The sequence below is a fragment of the Arvicola amphibius genome, chromosome 11 (genome assembly GCF_903992535.2).
Source record: "Arvicola amphibius chromosome 11, mArvAmp1.2, whole genome shotgun sequence".
Classification (NCBI taxonomy): Eukaryota; Metazoa; Chordata; class Mammalia; order Rodentia; family Cricetidae; genus Arvicola; species Arvicola amphibius.
This window is the reverse complement of record NC_052057.2, coordinates 95,038,292-95,058,982: the sequence shown is the minus strand read 5'-3', so window position 1 is coordinate 95,058,982 and position 20,691 is coordinate 95,038,292. Positions and strand designations below refer to the sequence as shown.

The following is a 20,691-nucleotide window of genomic DNA, read 5'->3' as shown; positions in this document are numbered from 1 at the left end:
CCTCCATGAAGCCTTGTTTTTCTTTAATTAAACATCTGGCTCTCTGTGGCCTGGGAAGCCTCAGACCCTTGCTGACAGCGCCCCCCCCACCTTTGGCATCGATGATAGGTAAGGGGGGGGCTGAGGGGCCCACCTGTCCCCAAACTAGTACAGGGGACTAGAGACTTCAGGGAAGCCCTGACCTCCGTCTCCTCACCCCTAGTGCCGCCGCGGGAGCCTGTGCTCAGCTGCCGCTCCAACACTTACCCCAAGGGCTTCTACTGCAGCTGGCATCTGCCCACCCCCACCTACATCCCCAATACCTTCAATGTGACTGTGCTGTGAGTAACTGCGCTCTTGACCCGGTTCCAGCCCTGACCTTTGACCTCTCCCTCTCCTCATCATGTCCCGAGTCCAAGACCCCGGCCCAGCCTTGGGGCTTCACCTTCCCCCAGCCTGCCCCGACCTGACCCTTGATGTTGGTAACAGTACCTGGGCCTCGTTCCTTTCCAGGCATGGCTCCAAAATTATGGTCTGTGAGAAGGACCCAGCCCTCAAGAACCGCTGCCACATTCGCTACATGCACCTGTTCTCGACCATCAAGTACAAGGTCTCCATAAGTGTCAGCAATGCCTTGGGCCACAACGCCACCGCCATCACCTTCGACGAGTTCACCATCGGTGTGTGTGGTGGTGATGGGGGGGGGGGGCTGCATACTCTGGGATGTGAAGGTGTGTCAGAGGTGTACATGAGCATGGGGGGATGCTCACATGTGCAGAACGGCAAAACATGCCTTCATAAACACCTGTGATCGTACGAGTGGCTAGCCTTACCCGCAGGGAGGAGACCTCTCTCTCCAGCGGCTCTTTTCGTTGTCTCTCTGGCTCAAAGAACATTCAACAGGGGGGAGGGGGAGGACTGGGCCAGACTCCTGTGCAGCTGCAGCCCCCCCCCCCATGCTAATGGCTTCCTTACGGTCTGTGATAAATGAGGCGTCAGTACAGGAGACAGGAGTGAGACAGACACCGCCCTCACCCACCCCTTACCCCATCCAGACCCTCTGCTTGCCCTTGCCCTGTGCCAGACAGGCTTTGCCTGCTCTACCCACATCCCAGTCAGACCCTTTCTTGGTCTCTGAGACTGTCTCCTGCCTTCCTCTGCTCCATCTTCCCCAAAAGCCTTGCAGCTGGGTCTTTAGTCCGATTAGTTCTGTATGAGCTGAGTTCTCAGACGCCGCCACCATCACACCCCAGCTTACCTCTAACCCACAGAGCATCTTCAAGTCTAGACCCTAATGAGGGTGTCCAATCTCAGTTTAGAACTGAAAAGGAAAAAACTGAGGGACAGCCGTCGGGCTCTGGCATAAGAGGGGTGATCTATGTGGTAACAGAGGTAACGGGCATCCTAGACAGCCTGAGGATGGAGTTGTGATGGAGGTGGGTTGGGATGTAGGATGTTGGTGCCAAGAGCTGGTGACTTTTGACTGTAGCAGCAGCCAGGGACGATGATGGGGAGGTCAGAGCTGGTAATTAGAAGGTTGTTCATCGCAGTTGCCAGAGCTGACAACGGGAAAGAGAGATGGTGTTTGGCAACACAGATAGAGGATCGGAGGCTGGAGTTGACAGTATGGTGCTGTTCCCAGGGATTAGCACACTAATGAAGCAATGTCTCCTTAATAGTGAAGCCCGATCCTCCAGAAAACGTGGTAGCCAGGCCAGTGCCCAGCAACCCTCGTCGGCTGGAGGTGACATGGCAGACGCCCTCAACCTGGCCTGATCCCGAGTCCTTTCCTCTCAAGTTCTTCCTGCGCTACCGGCCTCTCATCCTGGACCAGTGGCAGCATGTGAGTGTCCGGCCTTGCCCAGATCCTGGTGTCTGAGTGTGCAGTAGGGTGAGAGAAGAGACCGCCTCAGGGAGTGTCAGCGCCAGTGAGGGACCCGATGGTGGTCTAAGAGGCCTGCCACAGGGAGAAAGGGATCAGGTAGGCTGGGGAAAGTGGATGGAGCTGAGGGAGGCGTCCTCATCAGAACGTGTCTCTCGGGGCTCCCAGTGGAGGGAAGACATACTTAGAGGGAGGCGACAGGGTCCCCTAGCCTGTTCCTGATGTCCCCTATTCCTAATCTCTGGCTGTCAGCCCTGACCAGGTGCCTCCCATCCCACAGTGGGTCTATGATGGACCCAAAGACCAGGATGGCCCCACCCCTCAGAGATTGGCAGATGGGCCCAAAGGGTTAGGACCAGACCCTGGTCACATTTGGTCTAGGGGCTGAGTTTAGATCATGATGGCTATTCAGGCCCCAAAGTTAGGCCTAGTTTAAAGGTCAGTTTAATGTTACAGGTCAGGTAGTAGCCTGGGCTGGGAACCAAACAGTGGACAATCCGGGGCGAGGCTATGGTCTGGATATCCGTCAAGCTGTGACAGAGAACTCTAGGAAACAGCCAGGATGTGAAGACTTCTGGGTGTTCTCATATAGAGAGCCCATGGCCTATTTAGCTGTGGGCACTCTGGGTGGCCCTTGAGCTCTGGGCTAGGACCGTTTGGGAGTGTTGCATGAGGCAAGCCAGCCTGTCTGCTGGGGTCAGCTTGAACCCCCACCAGACTCCAGTGCCATCTCCTCCTGCCTTTCTCCTGTCTGGCCTTTAAAGTACGTAATTTGATTCCTAGGTGCCTGTCCTGGTTGTAGGCCTGGCCCCCACAAAGGCTACTCACACTCTCACGTGCTCCCTGACAGAGTCCGGAGTCCCTCCTGCCTGGCCAGCTGCCCGCGCCTAATGCATTGCTAATAACCAGGGTCTGGTTTCACAAGCCCCCTCCCCCGCTAACGAGCTACAGGCAGCAGCTCTGCGCGTCGCAGTGCACACGCCTTGCAGTGGACCTGGCACACTGCCCACCCCACACACGGGAACATGCACGCACACACACACGTGGCTCCCAGCAGGAACCATGCTGCGTACATGTGTGGGACCAACATGCCAGGGACCGTACATTGGCCTGTACCGTGGGCAGAACATACCTCTACACTGAGAACATGCATGTCCTATGGCACATGTACCCTAGTCCATGTCTCATAATCGCTGGAACAGGTTAGGTCTGTGGCTCTTTTCAGCCTGAATTTTGTATAGAACATCTTCCCTGTCCTTGGTTTTGGGGAGTAGCAGGTGTATGTCTGCAAGAGGAGAGCAGAGAAAAACACCACTTGGATTTTCGGGGACAATGTAGTTTAGGAATATATAAATAAGAACAGGAACCAGGAGGTAAAGCAGAGGCTGTCTCAGCACGGACGAGGGAGGAAGGCAAGAACTGGAACCCAGTGTGGGTCCCTTTGTCACCTGCTGTGGCCCTAACTCCACCTAATCCGTATCTGACATTTGCCGCCGACTGAGGAGAGGGTCTCAAGGCCAGTGAGCGGCAGTGACAGCTCTGTTAATCGAAAAGCTCTTCTCTTAAGGGTTAGTGACAACCTCTCAAGGAGGGTCCAGCCTAGGATTGTCACTGCCCAGAGATCATTGGCAAAAAGCATAGTGTCATGAGTCCACCAGTGACCTACCCACCTTGGCTCTCTCCTTTGTCTTTGGGGAGGTCTATAGGCCAAGAAGGAAGGAGAGGTGAGCTAATCAGCCCGAGGGGATCTTTATAGACAGAGGAGACTGTGGCCCCACCTCCATGAGAGGACGACTTTTGGTGCCCACCCATATTCCAGGTCTGGGAATGGGATTGACTGCGCCAGGGATTGAGTGCATTTCAGCATGACCCTGACCTTTCCCAGGGTCTCCAGCGTCAGGATCACAGAGGCTTCCTGTTCTACATGGGCCTGCCAGCCTGTGGATAGGTGCACGTACATGCACACGCACACGCACACGCACGCAGGCATATCACAGACCAGCATGTCAGGTGGCCTAGGTCTTATTTTTCTGTGGAGAATATTGGAACGGGAACCAAAAGGCCCTAAAGCCAGACATGGCCCAGAGCAGCCCCCTCCTTCACCCCCACCGGCTGCCCCTGTTTACGAGGCGGCTTAATGAGGCAGCGGGTGCTGCTGAGATGAACCAGAGCCCAGCCTGGGCCTGGGAGGGGCGCTGGACAGGCAGGCCGCCCTGGAGAGTCGAGGGGAGACCAGGAGGATGAGGCCAGCAAACGGGGGTGGGGTGGTGATGCCTTGCCTCCAGGGAGGAATGGAGCAGCAATCCTGTCACCCTAGGGGCAGAGTGATAACACATGGAAGCCTTCCTGGGAGAGGCCCTGCCGGAGCTGGGTGGTGGGTACACTGGCTCTGGCTAAAACCCACAGTGACAGTGTCGGCTGAAGCCTGATTGGCAGTCTCTTCATAGTTTAGTCCTCATTATAACGCTGAGGTAGACCTGTCATGAACACCAGTTTATGGATAGGAACACAAAGCCAATGGAGGCTAAGTAGCTTGATCTCCAAGTTAGCAAGAGATGGAGCCAAAATTTTATCTTAGGCATCTCTCCAGTATCAGTGCTTGTGACCTTTCCCCCGTGGTTCCCTGAGAGGAGGTAGCCTACCAGCACGCTGCTTGCCGTTAGCCTTCTTCTTGGCACCATGGCATCTTGGACAACAGCATCACAGCTATTGAGCAAAGTCACTCTGGGAGCCTGAGGTCCCCTCCTCTAAGCCAGGTCTTCTTCCAGATGTCTTTACTCTCCTGTAGACAGGAAAGGTCGCTCATTATGGCCCCTCTCCCCACAGGAGGCCCTCACTTCCTCCAGGGGTCCAATCATGTTCCCCTCCCCAGATGTATCTTTGCTTCTTTTGGTGTGTGTGTGTGTGTGTGTGTCTGTCTGTCTGTCTGTCTGTCTGTCTGTCTCACTTGTCACCCCGAAGGTGTCTCTTCTTAACCCATCCCACCACCGGGCTTGCAGGTGGAGCTGTCAGATGGCACAGCGCACACCATCACGGACGCCTATGCTGGGAAGGAGTACATCATCCAGGTGGCAGCTAAGGACAACGAGATTGGGACGTGGAGTGACTGGAGCGTGGCTGCTCACGCCACACCCTGGACAGAGGAGCCACGACATCTCACCACTGAAGCCCAGGCCCCCGGTGAGCCTGCCTGCCCCTTGCCCTGTCCTCTGCACACACACCCCTCCAGCTCCTCCTCGTAGCACAGCCTCTGAGACGCATCCTTCCTGACTGCCACAGAACCACCCATCTGCCCAATACCTGTGTTCCTGGGTCTTGTTCTCTAGATGTCCTTGGTTGGGGTTACTGGGTGCAGTGGTACCTATGCGTCCTGGGAAGCAGGATGGGTGGGAAAGGCAACACTAATCTCTTGAGGAAGTAAGGACAATGTACCTCAGGAAACCTCTGCTTCTGGGTGGGACCCAGTCCTGGCCCTGCCCTGAGTTTCCCCCATGCTCCCCAGAGACCACGACCAGCACCACCAGCTCCTTGGCACCCCCACCCACCACGAAGATCTGTGACCCTGGAGAGCTAGGCAGCGGCGGAGGACCCTCCATACCCTTCTTGACGGGTGTCCCTGTCACTCTGGCCCTGGCTGCCGCTGCTGTCACAGCCAACAGTCTCCTGATCTGGTAGGTGGAGTGAGGCTGGGCAGCCGTGGAAGGGAGGGCCTTAGGGACCTCCATCCCAGCCTCAGCCCTCACAGCCCCACCCCCCGCCTCCCACGTGTCTCCCCAGAGCCGGGCATCCCATGAGGACATGCCAGAGCGCCTGCAGAGGAGCAGGAGGCCGGAGCTGAGCCTGCAGACCCCGGCTTCTATTTTGCACACGGGCAGGAGGATCTTTTGCATTCTCTTCAGACACAATTTGTAGAGACCCCGGCAGGCCCGGGCCTGCCGTCACCTAGCCCCACCACACCGAGCCGGCCCTCCTTTCTATCCGCAGAGGAGGACCATGCAGCTAACCCACCCACCAAAGACCCCTCTCATCTTGCCCCCCTCGGGCTGGACCCTCCAACGCCAGCGACTCCCAGGAGCCCTTGGGGGACCTAAGGGGAGCTCCCCCCCCCATATCTACAGTTTTCTCCTCCTGCCCCAGCCTCCTGTCTGTCCCAGGGTCTCTGTTGCCACCATCAGATTATAAGCTCCTGACACTGGGGGGGCCCAGCCATCCCCTTCCCCCCAGTGCCCACACTTTTCAGTCCCCTCCACCTCTGCCCCTGTTTTGTACGATCCTCCATTGACCCTTTCCTCCCCCCAGTATTTAATGTCCTGTCAGTCCCTTCTAGTCTGACTCAATGGTAACTTGCTGTATTTGAATTTTTTATAGATGTATATACAGGGGTGGGGGGTAGGGGTTCTCATTAAACGTCACCATTTCATGAGACCTTGGAACAGAACCGCTTTGGGAGGGAACCACTCTTCTGAGGACCTCTGCCCAGCAGGCACGGAAGGAGAGAGAGAGAGAGAGAGAGAGAGAGAGAGAGAGAGAGAGAGAGAGAGAGAGAGAGAGAGAGAGAGAGAGCGCCAGGTTGGGGAAGTTGGAAAATGGTTCAGCCTTCAGGCCACAGTCACGTGTCCTGCTTCTTAAGGGCTTGGGCTTCCCTGGAGCGTGCATCCAAGGACAAACTTGTGGGAAATGGGCCCAAGTGCAAGCTGGATCCATGTTGGGTACCAGTTACTTGTAGAGGCTGCTGAAGTTCTGGCTGGCTGCCTATGGATCATCCCCAGAGATACCTTCTAGAAGTGCCCAGATAAGGGGCATAGTCCAGATGGATCAGCAGGGATTCAGCCAGGCTACAGAGGCTCAGAACGCAATGTCCTGGGTCTGGCCAAGCAAGAAGGCAGCCTGAAGGCAGAGGCTTCCTGGAGCATGGATAGGAACTGTCCCTGGGCTTCAGAACTGGCATTATACAGTGTTAAGCCTCAGACTTAGATTATATTCCAGCCAGATGTGGTAGCACATTCTTCTAATCCTAGCACCCAGGAGGCAGAGGCAGGAAGATCTCTGAGTCTGAGGCTAGTCTGGTCTGTATAATGAGTTCTAGGACAACCAGGGCTATGTAGAGAGAGACCCAGTTTCTCTTACAGAAACCACCTTACCAGAGCTTTGCTGGAAATACCCAGGGCTAGAGTCAGGTTGACAGACTTTTGAGGTGGAGTGGGAAGAGGCCAGAGTCCTAGCCTGAAAGCCAGGCTGTTCTGTGTACGTAAAGGGAGGTGTCGTCAAAGCCCCACACACCAGTGTGTTACTGTAACCCGCACCTGCCGTAGCAGGTGGGTGCTAGACACCACCAACAATCCTCCTGATGGCGACACAACCCCGCCCTCTCAGACCAGGCCCTTGTGAGGCCATGCCTTGGGAGGGAGATCCCAGAACCTGGAGTGTTGGTGCATCAGGCCTAGACTAGACAAGGTCCGGACCGAGTTAGTCCCTGAGCCGGGACTGCAGAGTGAAGGAGAGAAGCTGGCGGAGAGAGAATGTTTCCGGTGGAGACTTGTGGGTAGAAAAGACCTGGCACAGGGCAAACTGTGGCTTTTCTGTTACAGGATCTCACTATGCAGCTCTGGGTGCCCTAGAACTCACTTATGTAGACCAGGCTGGCCTCAAACTCACAGATTCACCTGTCTCTGCCTCCCAAGTGCTGGGAGTAAAGGCGTGTGCCACTATGCCTGGCTAACCTGTGACTTTTCAGACCATGGGAACTGTGCCTCCTTGGGCACAGGAAGAGACTTCCAGAGTGGGCATCCTGAGAAGTAACTGTGGACCTGCATCTGCACTCTGTACTCCCAGTTCTGCCTGTTGGTTTGGGCTCGGCGAGGTGTGGCTCAGGCTGGAGCCTGCATCCTAGGTCCAGCAGGCTTAGAGAGGTCAGGGGTTACCAGCTCCCTTGCCAAGAACAGCAGGGTTAGAGAGATCAGGGGTTACCGGTTCCCTTGCCAAGAATATCATATTCCTGCAGTGTGTTAGAACCTTGCCTATCTTTAAGGTGGGTGGGCTGAAGTGAGGGGGTCTCTGACTTGTGCTGCCTTTCTGCCTTGAGAGCCTTGGTCAGCCCTGACCCACCCACCGCCCACCCAGGGCTTGGGCATCAGCAATCTGGCCTCCATTAGCAACATGGGAAAGCAATTATGTTGGGCCTGGGAAGGAGGGGGCAGAACGAGGAGAGGGGGCCTGCTAAAGCCTTAGAGGCTGGTGGCAGGGAGAACTGGGGTATCAGCCTTGTCCCAAGCCCTTCTGGTTAGTGTCATTGACTCTGGCGATGGGTATCCCTCCTTTCAGGTCCTCACCCCTTAGCCCCGGAGAACATTCACTTTGGAGGGTCTTGGCTGCCTTCCTGAGCACCATCTCTCCACAGCCTTTTGCAGGGGCCGTTCTCAAGAGCCTAGGCTGAGGACAGGCATCGGTTCTTGGAGCTGGAACAGAACTCAGAGAGTCAGAATATTTCTGAGGGGCCAGGGGAGCATGGGGTCAGATCTGCAGCCTGGGTAGCAGCAGCCCAGACTTTCAGTCCATTAGTTCTCTTTGCACCCCCAAAGTGCACTGGGTGTGGGGTACCCTCTGTGTCTTGAACTATCAGCAACCTGGCCACAGGATCCCTCCTCAGTGTGGCTGTTGTATGCTTAGAACATTAAGCCCCTTCATTCCTCTCCTCTCTGACCTAACCCGACTCCTTTCTCTATATTTGTCTCCCTCTATCCTACGCCTATCTCTGGATCAGTGTTTGTACTGGTCCCATTCTTTAAAGATTTATTTTATTTTAATTAAGTGTATATCTGTGGAGTACTGTCTGTGGAGTCAGATCCCTGGAACTGGAGTCACAGGCAGTGTGTGCTGCCTGGCATGAATGCTGGGAAGTGAACTCAGGTCCTCTGGAAGATCAGTACACACTCTAACTGCTGAACCTTCTCTGTATCTCCTGGTCCCAGTCTTTGTATCTCTGTACATCTCTCTGTCTTTCCTCCTCTGTCTTTTATATTCTTTTCCCTCTTTATTCATCTCTTGCCCTTAGACTCCTTCCTTTTCCCAGGGTCTCTCTGCCTGGTCCCTCTCTTTTCTCTTTGCCTTTCTCCCCATCTCCTGCCTCCAACCCTATCTGGTCTGTCTCTTCATATCTCCATCCCCGTCTCTGTGTACATGTGTCGTTCTCTACCATCACCTCCATCCCTACGTCCGTCTCAGTCTTGGCCCCTCTTCCCAGACTCAATCCCTCTTCCTTGGCCTCCCTCTGAGTTCCTGCCACACATCTAGACCCTAGTCTGTGGCCTTTGCTCCTTCTGACCTGAGCCAGGGTCTGTCCTAGATTCTGCTGCCCCCTCTCGGCCACCTGCCTGCCCTTCATTCCTGTTCCGAGGCAGGACTCCTTCCAGACTTCCCCCACCCTGAGAGTTGTCGAGAGTAGGGAGCTCACTACCTCTATATGAGGCGATTCAAGAAGCTCATTGTCACAAGGAGAGAACAGAGTGCTTGGCTCCAGATTCCAGCGGTGTGTCCTGCACCTGTGTGTTTTTGTACCCTTCGTCTCACGTGCCCTCCATACCCACAGCCAAGCGCTCCTAACCTTCAGGAACATCACATCTCTGACAGTTAAGTGCTAGAGCCCTGGCAGGAAAGATCGCGGCATAATTCCCTCTACTTCCACCTCTTCTCGCAGGTGAAAAGGGAGATGTGAGGAGAACAGCAGGGGGACCTTATCTGATAATGCCACTCTGGATGGGGGGGGGGGTTAACCTGAGGGTGAACCGCATGAGAGGCCTGGGTAACAGGGTCAGCTTGAAGTGGGGCTAGCCATCTGGTCGGTGCATCCTGGGAGATGGACTAGTCAGAAGGAGGAGGCCTGGTGGGTCCTGGCTGAGGAGATGGATCTGAAGACACAGTGCGTCAACGGAATAAGCTCTCCAGCTGGTCCTGGTTTGCCTGGGACTTGCCCAGTTTTAGTACCGAATATCTCGAATCTCGGGAAACCCATCCCAAGTTAAGTGGAACAGTCAGCTTTTCTATTTGCAACGGCTTTGCTGCCCATACCGATCTGAGTGGATGGACTGGTGTGGGAAATAGCTTAGGGGTTCTAATCGGATAGTTTACTTTGAGAGGGAGGCTGTTCTGGGCCAGATTTCTTTGACGGGATAGCAGGCCAAGGAGGTGGATGGAGTACTTCCAGGGCAGTGGCTCGGGGAGTGGCCACCAGGGGGCAGGGCAGGTTCTCAGGAGATTCAAGCAATGGCCCCAGAGAAGTCAGAGGCCTGGGGCTGTGTGCTAGGATATGGGTACAACAGCAGATGCCACTGTGGCCTGGCACTCCAGCTGTGGTGATGATGTGCAGACATGCAGCGTTACGTGGTGGGTGACTTGGTGGACAGGATACATCTGTGTGGTGTGCTGGCTTGTGGCTCGTCTGATGTGGCCATAGTTGAAGGCCTTGCCTGTGGCTATGGGAAGAGAACAGGAACACCTGGGGCCTTATTAGGACAGAGATGTAGGTGAAGGAAACTGCAGAGGAAAGGGGTCTGGGAAGAAGACGAAGGGAGGCCAGGGTGAGACAGGGCTGAAGCCATCAAGGAATCCTTCCACCCCAGCCCTGTGAAGAAAATGAACAAAAACCAACACAGAACACTGCCCATGCCCAACCGAAGGACTTTAGAGGAAACCCTTAAATATGACAACCCTTGTCAGAGTAACACGAGAATCTAGTGCAGTGACCCTTCCCCTCCACAAAAGCGGCACTTGGAAAGGGTGAACTGGCCTGAGAATTTATACTAATAGTGACCCTACAGGTGAGCACACAAGCACAGGGAAAGTCGGGTATCGTAATGAAGGAACTTTTAAAAGGTAATAATTTCTTTATTGATTCTTTGGGAATTTCACATCATGCACCCTAATTCTGCTCACCTCCTGGTCCCTCCATACCCTCCCCTCACCCCTACAAAAAAAATCAAACAAAAACAAAACAAAGCAAATGAGAAAAACAAGAACACCCCCCCCCCAAAAAAAACCTCACCTCTTCATTTCTCCATTTTTCCTGCCTCTCCAACATCTCTTCATTCGTCCTGGTGGCACTGGGAGTGGTGTGTCACACAGTACACACTTTGTCCAGTCAGCTTCACTAGCAAATGCTCATTGCAGTGAGTTATTGGTTTGGTTTCTGGTACACCATCATCCCTGGACCTTCCCTGGAGCTCCTCTGGGATATCCCACAGTTGCTCCCAAGTCATGGAGATCCTGCTGGTCTTGTTCCACAGGACCAGTCCCTCCACGAGCTCCAGCAAGTCCTAAATGGGGTAGATGTTAGGGTGGGCCAACTCAAGCCGGGCTTTGGTCCTAGGTGGCCCTTCCAGGCTACCGGGGCTACCCACCCCAGGTGAGGGGGCAGAGCCAACTCCCCAAGGACCTTGCCATCATTGGTTCTCCCTTGCCTCTGGTGAGGAGTGGGGCCTTTTCTCCCAAGAGCAGGGGTCAGCTCTCCCCTGGGGATCAGGGCAGGATCGTTTGCTGCAATGACCAGCGAGAGGCAGGGCCAGCTTTCCTTGGGCCGGTGAAAGGCGGAGCCAGCTTGGCATGGCCCTCTGATTTTATCATGCATGGTTCCTATGCCTCCCTGAGGAGACACGGGCCACAGACTGACAGTGGGGGCCACAGACCCCAACTGCTGCTGGACCATGGACCCAGACATGGCCCTCAGCAGCAGCCTGGGCCAGGACAGCATCCTGGCTCTGGGTGGAAGCACTGGCCACTGAGATTGGGATGGTGCTGGTGGCGGCATGACCCCCAGACACCGCCAAGGCCTCAGGTTGCAGCCCCAACCTCGGGCTTCTGTGCAACCTTTGGTGGCAATATGGGACTTGGACCCCAGCACAGACCCCAGCTGCTCTAGGATCACAGCCCCAGACATAGTCCTTGGCAACAGCCAGGTCTGGATGTCACCATTGCCCCAAGCAACAGTGTGGGCCTCTCAGATGGCCACGGCTCCAGAGGCAGTGTGGCCCTCAGACACCAACATGGCCCCGGACCTCAGGCGTCCTCGTGGCCTTTGATGGTACCAGGAGCTTTGGATGTCAACACAGACAGCTGGCTGCAGTAAGGCCATGGACCCAGATATGACTCTCAGTTTCAGCTCTGGCCTAGATGTCACCATGACATTGGGTAATCACACAGGCCACTCAGATCTGCATGGCCCTGGCCTTCATCATGGAAGTTGGTCTTCGGACCCCAACAAGGACTCAGGCAGCTGACCTGACCTTGGGCATCCACACAGCCTCCAGTGGCAACAAGAGCCACATACGCCCACCCAAACCCTGGCTACTATAGGGCCACAGACTCAGACATGGCTCTCGACAGCAGGCTGGGCCCAAAGGACACTGTGGCCCTGGCTACAGTATATCCTGATAAAGCAACTTTTTAAGTAGAAACCCCGTGCCCTTCTGTGACACTCCACAGAAACAAGAAAAACATGGCCTCTTCCATGGTATGGACTGCTGTTCCAGGGGCTTGAGCTAAAGCTTTAAGATTGGAATATGCTTTCCCTTCACTTGGAGCCAATGTCTGATAGGGTCCTGTGTGGATGGATACGTAAGCACCAGCAAGGTTGACTGGTAGGCCCAGCCGGGCCACCATCTAGCCATAGAATTAGGAGGCGTGGCCGGCCAAAAGCAGCATCTGTTTTCTAGGGGAGGATAAATTAGTAGGGATGAAGGGGTCTACAATGCAAAGGAGAAGTTTGTTAAGCATGCGCCATGGCACGTAGCAGTAAGAGAAAAAGAAGAGGGTGGCCTTTGGGTACAAAGACCATAAGCAAAACACAGGCAGGAAGGAAAGCGAGAGAGTAGAAAGGAGGAGGGGGAGGAATGTGGAACATAACATACACTCACTTGCACACTTGAGTGCACACACACACACACACACACACCAGTCTAGGAGGAAATATAAACAAGGAATAAAAACCGAGTTCCCACAAGTTCTTCCTATGTAGGTCTTGCTAATATATAAAATTGATAGAACAAAGAACCCAAGGACAAGATGGTAAAAGAGAATGGGGTGAGGGGCAGTGGAGGACAGGAATAATAGCGAACCAAAGCAGGAATGCTGTCAGTGCAGCAAGGAAGCCAGAAACGGTAGCGTGCAGTGGTTGGAAGTGATGTGGAGTTAGCCGGGAGAAAAAGATGAGGCCAGGAAAGCACCAGGCAGGCAAGAGGACCAAACCACAAGCGTAGCCATGAGCGTCCTTAAAACACCTTGAAAATGGAACACAAGAAGGTGCTACAGGGTTAAAACACGGGGGAAATCCCCCAGTGAAGAACCGGATACTTGTCTTGAAGAAGATGACCTACACACCACAGTAGTTGACCTTGGGGCATGCTGGTCTCACCTGTCTGGCACTTCTCCAGACTTGTGCTTTACGAAGGTAATGGCATCTACGGAGGCATATACGACAGGGTTCAGGGTTCATCATGAACCTGAGGGTGGGGCTGAGAACTCAGGGATAGGGATGTGGCTCAGTAGTTTGCCTAGCGTGAAGCCCTTGATTCGGTCCCCAGCATCGCTTAAATCAAGGCCTGGAGACACAGGCCCGTGATCCCAGCACTCAGGAGGACCAGGAGTTCAAGGTCATCCTCAGCTATGGAGTGAGTCTGAGGCCATCCTGGGATACAGAAAACCTTGTGGGTTTTGTTTTTGTTTTTGAAAGACAAAATCCAGTCAGCCAAGAAATTAATGAAAACCACAACTGGAGGAAAGATGGTTGTAGGGAAAGGGCTGGTGGTGACATTAATTCCATTTAGGTTAAGATTAAACTGTGGGAATTTCAGTTGTAGGACAAAATGTAAATATTATAAATCTTGATAAAATAAAGACAACATTGGCAACACAATCTGGAGAGGAGGGTGGGAGGAGGACAGGGCTGATCGCATTTTCTCCCCAGTGCAGAGTAAATTGACAGTGTCTAAAACTGAGGCATGATGGTAAAATCCCACCCCAGCTTCTTTTAAATTTTCATTTATTTATTTTTTAAGTTTCTCCCCCTCCCCCTCCTCCCACCCCCTCTCACAGACCCCCCAGCCCACCCCCCATCCACTCCTCCCTTGGGGAGTCAACAAAGCCTGGCACATTAAGTTGGGGGCAGGACCAAGCCCCTCCCCCCGCATTAAGGCTGAGCATGGCATCCCACCCTAGGGAATGGGCTCCAACAAGCTAGCTCATGCACCAGGGAGAGATCCTGGTCCCTCTGCCAGGGGCCCCTCAGAGAGTCCAAGCTTCGCCACTGTCTCCCACATATGGAGGGCCCTGTTCAGCCCCATGGAGGCTCCACAGCTGGCGGTCTAGAGTTCATGAGTTTCCTCGAGCTTGGTTCAGCTGTCTCTGTAATTTCTCCATCATGATCGTGACCTCCCTTGCTCATATGTTCCCTCCTCTCTCTCTTTGATTGGATTCCTGGAGCTCAGCCTGGTGCTTGGTTGTGGATCTCTGAATCTGGTTCCATCCGTTACTGGATGAAGGCTCTATGATAGTTGAGGTATTCACCAATTTGATTACAGGGGAAGGCCAGTTTAGGCACCCTCTCTACTGTTGCTAGGAATCCTAGGTACCGCAGCCTCTTTTTTTTTTTTCTTTCTTTTTTTTTTTTTTTGGTTTTTGGTTTTTCGAGACAGGATTTCTCTGTATCTTTGGAGTCCTGGAAAAAATCCCTCTGTAGACCAGTCTGGGCTTAAACTCACAGAGATCCACCTATCTCTGCCTCCCAAGTGCTGGGATTAAAGACGTGTGCCACCACTGCCCAGCTACCCCAGCTTCTTAATTGAAAGTATTTTTCTAAACTCAAGAGAGGTCTTTTAGGAATGACTGCTTTTTGAGAAATAATTCAACCTGAGTTCATTTATTGCATTTTTACTTGTCTCTTTTCCTGGTTAAATTCAAGTTAATGTTTTGCTTTCGGTTTAAAAAAAAAATCTGCTGTATCATGTGCAATTAGAACTATATGAACAGTTCCATTCTTAGCTCCACACTGTTCTCTCTTACCTCAATGCTTCTTTCTCTATGTATGCATATGCTAGCTAAATCTAACACCGACTGTTTTAGGATGGTGACACTGACTTGCAATTTTTAAAAATTATCTACAACTTTAATAATAACATTTTTTGGTGTATTAAAAAATGTCTGCCTAAGACCAGTCATGGTGCCACATGCTTTTAAGTCCAGCAATCATAAAGCAGAGACAGATGGATCTCTGTGAGGCCAGCCTGGTCTACACAGCCAGATCCAGGCCAAACAGTGCTACATAGTGAAACCTCCTCTCTCTCTCTCTCTCTCTCTCTCTCTCTCTCTCTCTCTCTCTCTCTCTCACACACACACACACACACACACACATACACACACACATGCGCACACACACACACACACACACACAGAGAGAGAGAGAGAGAGAGAGAGAGAGAGAGAGAGAATGACTTAACTTATATGAACATCAGAATGCTAGGCTTAAATTTCAGGATAACTAAACGCACATTAGAGGGCATTTTCAAGATCGTGAGATAATCGGCCACCCTCCTGTGCTAGGTTGAATAATGGTACCCAACATGTCCAAGTCTGAGTTCCCAGACCTGTGACTATTACCTCATATGAGAAAAGAAGCTTGAAGACGTGATTAAGATCAGGATCTTGAGATGTGAAGATTACTCTGGATTGTCCAGACGTGCCTGGGAATCACGGTGGTTCTTAATGAAGAGGGGGAGGGGCTTAGGGAAGGTACCAGAATGATGGAAGCAAATGCTGGATGTTGTGCTCTGAGGATGAGGCCGTCATCCACAGCCAGGGAACAGGAGCATCCACCAGAAGCTGGAAAGGCAAGGATACAGATTGTTCTGTCAAAGCACACATAAGATCAGTCTCCCTGACACCTTGACCTTAGCCCAGCGAAATGGACTTCAGACCACCAGCCTTTAGACTAAGGTGTGTGTTGTTCAAACACACTAAGTTTCTACAAACTTTTTACAGCAGCGACAAGAAGCTCATTGGCACTTCCTGCACACCCTTCCCATGGCCCAAGTTGACCTTTCGTCTTTGTCTTTCAGCCAGCCAGTTACGACACTCAACTGTGCTTGTCACTGCCCGTTGTGGGTACTCATGGGTCTCAGTCTCTCTCCCTCTTTCTCCCTATTCCACATCTACCTGCTTTTTCTCTTGTCTTGTACATAATGTTCTTCTGAACATTATTTCTAGGAAGCTGATCACTGCCATTGATTCAAGCACTATCTGGTACTTGTCGAGTGACTCTTGGATTAGTTTATTATAACGTGGGTGTATTATGACCCCTGACCTGGAACTTGTTTGTAGGACAGGCTAGTCTTGAACTCACAGAGATCCACTTGCACCTGACTTCCTGAATGCTGAGATTTAAAACTGTGTCACCATGCCCAGCCCATTATGGAAAAAACAACGCAACAAAAACTTTATTGTTTTTATTTCATTAGGTTTTTAGACATGGTCTCATTTTGAAGTCTAGCCTGGCCTTGGATTTGTTATCCTCTTGCCTCAGCCTCCTAAGTGCTGGGTTTCCAGGTGTCCTTGTAAGCTTCCAGTTGCTGGGTTAAACACCCTGACCAAAAGCTATTTTGGAGGAGAGGGTTTATTTCACCTTACAACTTAACACTGAAGGAAGCCAGGGTAGGAATTGGAGGCTCGGACAGAAGCAGAAGCCATGGAGGAATGCTGCTTACAGACTTGCTCCCCATGGCTTACTTATATAACTAGGACCATCTGGCCAGAGGTGGCACCACCCACAATGGACCAGGCCCTTCCACATCAATCATTGATCAAGAAAATGCCCCTCTGGACTTGCCTACTGGCTGGTCTGATAAGAAACATGTTCCCAACCCAGGTTCCTTCCCAAATAACTGCAGTTTATGTGAAGCTGACAAAAGGCTAGCCATCATAGCAAGCGTGTAGCCCACTCCCAGATGACTTCCTGTTCGTGTGCTATCTAGGCAATGAATGTTAGACATGCACATTCTCTATGTGAACATGTGTTTTTGTTTGCATACACTTAGTGGGTTTTCAAATGTTTATTTTACTTTAGTTTGTGCTTGTATATTTTCCTGAATGTGTACTTGCGTGCCACACGTGTGTCTTGTGCCCTTGGAGGTCAGAGCAGGGTGTTGGATTCCCTGGAACTGGAGTCCACCAGGTCCTCCTCAAGACTAACAAGTGTTCATAACAGCTAAGCCACACCTCCAGCCCACACTTAGTGTTTTTTGAACAATGATTTATTTATTTGAAAGAGTTCGGAATTCCACAGTGCACATGTAGTAATCGGAGGAAAATTTGAGGGATTCCTCTCTATATGTGAGTCCCAGGGATTGAACTCAGGTTGTTAGGCTTGGCAGCAGGCATCTTTACCTGCTGAGACATCTCACCAGCCCCGTATACTTAGTGTTTATGAAACAGAAACTATTGATTTTGTACACCTGAGCGCACACAGCATTAGATTTAATGTCAGTGGGAAACACTTGTCAATGGGAAAAAGATTGGGGCTATGATAAGGCAGAAAACACCACCTGTCTGCAAAGGGCACCGCATGAAGAAAGAGGGGCAGAAAAAGCCAGACTCTTCCGTGCTTCATGGGGCTGGGTAGGAGTTGGGATCGAAGAAGATGGGGGCCACATGCCCAAGGTTTTGGAATTGAGCTGAGGTTCTGAAGATTTCGCTGACAGTTGAGAGCTCGAGGCTGAGACAATAGGTCATCTTCATGGGCACTGTGTGTAGGAATACAGGGAAGAAAAAGAATGTGGACCCCTTGGTGACGGGGGGGGGGGCTCTGAGAAGTCCTGGGAGAAGCTTTGGTTAGATGGTGTGTAAAGTCACGTGCAGCTTCTTTCGGGGAATGTAGTCAGTTGGTGGGATGCTTGCCTAAGCATGCACAGAACCCTAGGTGTCACAGCATATGCCTGTAATCCCAGTATTTGGGAAGTGAAGGCATGAGGATAAACTCAAGGATAGCCTCGGCTATATAGTGAGTTTGAGACCAGCCTGGACTTGAAGCTATCCTATCTCAAAACAACCCAAAAGCTCTTGCCGTACAGTGAGGATCAAAGTTCTAATCGCCAGGACCTGCATAAAAGCCCAACACAGTGTAATTCCAGCACTCCTACAGGAAGGTGGAAACACAGTGTAATACCAGCACTCCCACAGGAAGATGGGAGCCGAGATGGGGGCCAGCTAGCCTGTATATCCAACACAGAAACATCAAAGACCCTGTCTCAAGGTGGAAGCAAGGGCCAACACACAATCATCTTCCCTCCATTCAATTAGCAACCAGCCAACTATGGCAACACAAAGTTCAGCTTCTTGCTATATTCAGGCAGAAGGACTAGGGTTGGGCATTGAGAAGTGTGCTTACTGGAGTACATGGTCCTAAATCTTGGTGAACAAGGATTTGGGAAGGAGAGTGGAGGAAGAGGATAATAAGACCATCTACTAAAATAGCCGGCATGAGAAGACAAGATTTGGGCTATAGTTTGAACATCCTATCACTTGCTAGGGTCACACAACTGGTGAGGGACAGACAGGTTGAGACTTTCAGATACCAGGTACTAAAGCTACCTCCTGATAAAAGAGTCAGCAGGTAAGATGCTGACTTAGCCTGGGGTGGTGCTAGGTGCCTGTAAATCCAGAACTAGGGAGTCTGAGGCAGGAGGATGGAGGTTCAAGGCCAGCTTGCATTACATAGCAAGACCATGTTTCAAACAATGACTTTAAGGTCAGATAAATCTTGGCTTCTGCTGACCTCGAGACAAGATGATATTCTCTTTACTACTCTGTTTTAGGAAAATAGTGTATGAATATCTGCCTCTCAGTGTTCTGGGGATTTAATAAAATAACACACATAATGAGCTTGGCACCGCACCTACCTATGGTAACACTACAAACCTTGGGTCTTAATAATGACAGAAGCAACAGTAAATAGCATCTGGGACTTGGGGAGTGAGATCTGGGTTAGTGGTAAAGCATTGTCTAAACAAAAATGGGCACTGAAACAATGCAGAAAAGCTTGTTGCAGATAGGAGAAGGGGATGGGGGAGGGGACAGGGAAGGGAGGGAGGGTGGGCACGGGGAGCAATGTCCACGAAGGAGCTAAGGAGGGCCAGAGAGGCTGGGAGCCAGTGAGCTAGAGTCAAGGGCAAAGGAGTGGTTTAGGTTCAAATACCGACTCCATCACTTGTTGCTATGGGGCCTTGGGAAAACTCTTTGGTTGTCTGGAGCCTTGGCTTCCTCACCTGTCTCCTCCACCTGTGTCGCGTGGAGGAGAGGAGTATCTACAAGGGTTGTAAAGCACCAACAGAGTACAGGTGCTTCATAAGCAAGAGTTGCTTTAGTCGGAGAAAGCACCTGCCTGGAAGACAAGAACGGACAGTTTCAAAAGGTATCCTCAGCTGCAGCGCTGCCAGACAGGCAACACAGATAAGGGCTAAAAGTGTTCATTGGAAACGACACGGGTATGAAAGGGACCTTGGTGAGCCAGCCTCAGGGATGGTGAGAGCGGAAGGCTGAGATGGGGTGGGGTGGGAGGGTGCTGAGGTTTGCTGTGGGGGGGGGGGGTGGAGCTAGGAAAGAAGGTAAGGGCTGGGGAGCCTGAGCAGTGAGTGTGGGAGTGGGGACAGTGATAGGCAGGGTTTGGGGAAGGGAAGTCAGCACATAGCAAGTGCTGTCCCAGAATGAAGTGGCTCTGTCCTACCCAACCCTACCAGGGAGACCTGGCTCCAGCTCTGGAACTCGTTCTTCACACAATGCTTCTCTGTCTGGGTACCTGGTGCTCCCATGGCTACGGCTTGGGTCACCCAAAGCTGAGGCCAGGCACCTCCTCTCCCTGTCCTACTTTCTATTGCGGCTTGGGAAAATGGCTCCTATCTTGTGACCCAGCTCTGGCGTCTGTCCTTGATCCTGCACAACACAAGGGAAGTGGGTAATGGTTTCAACAGCGGTCAGTTTATCCTTCCTTCTGGTTCCTTCCCACCAGTATCTGTACACATAAGAAATTTAAGATTTCATTTTAAAAAAATGATACTTATTGATGATTGATTGCCGGGGGTGGAGCATAACAGGTATTAGAACTAAAATATTCTCAAAAATAGACCTGAAAACGAGGGACTGACCGAGCTAGTGGACAGAAGGCAGTGGGCGTCACCTAATCCTAGTGTGAGAGGGGCCAGTGAGATAGCTCAGTGTGTAGAGTATTGCCCCCAAGTCTGATGATTGGAGTTTGATACCCAGAACCTGCATGGTTGAAAGAAAGAACCAGCTCACCAAGTTGCACACACACACTCGGCAAATACACACACATACACATACATGCATACATACATGCATGCACACATACATATGTACATACATAAAAATGCAATAACCCCAGTGTAAGGCTCTGGGAGTCCTTTTTACATGACAGCAATGCAATTACTTTACTACAGTCTGTTGTCTCTTCGGAGAGCTTGTGCCAGCTAAAGCTGACTCGCTTGAAGATACAGTGATTAAAAAGACAAGCTCTCCAGAGTGGGTGGTCGCAAGCAGCTAGGAGAAAGAGTGCTTTGGATCTGGAGAAGAGAATTTGATTTCGCCTTGACCCCAGATTGCTAGGAGTAAGACAATTATGCTGCCTTGCAGGGTTTCAGACGCTGTTATTTGTTCCTCTCTAATTAAGAAACTGTGAGTTACCAGCAATCAGGGCCGGGATACACTGAGCCACCAGAGGACTGGGAACTTCCACTTGGTGTTCCTCGCCTGATGGGCAAATGGGGTAACACTTTCCTTAT

General features: G+C 51.8%; 1 protein-coding gene across 3 annotated transcripts in view; it reads left to right on the top strand.

Moving 5' to 3' along the window:
* Cntfr (ciliary neurotrophic factor receptor) overlaps positions 1-6,284 on the top strand; it is a 37,372-nt gene extending 31,088 nt beyond the window's left edge. For all 3 annotated transcript variants that reach the window (XM_038347714.1, XM_038347713.1, XM_038347715.1), the window contains exons 5-10: positions 203-320; positions 493-659; positions 1,659-1,822; positions 4,861-5,041; positions 5,364-5,532; positions 5,639-6,284. In XM_038347714.1, coding sequence (XP_038203642.1) covers positions 203-320; positions 493-659; positions 1,659-1,822; positions 4,861-5,041; positions 5,364-5,532; position 5,639 — 800 coding nt within the window. In that variant the 3' untranslated portion in view covers positions 5,640-6,284. The remainder of the gene's footprint in view (positions 1-202; positions 321-492; positions 660-1,658; positions 1,823-4,860; positions 5,042-5,363; positions 5,533-5,638) is intronic.
* The last annotated feature ends 14,407 nt before the right edge of the window (positions 6,285-20,691 follow it).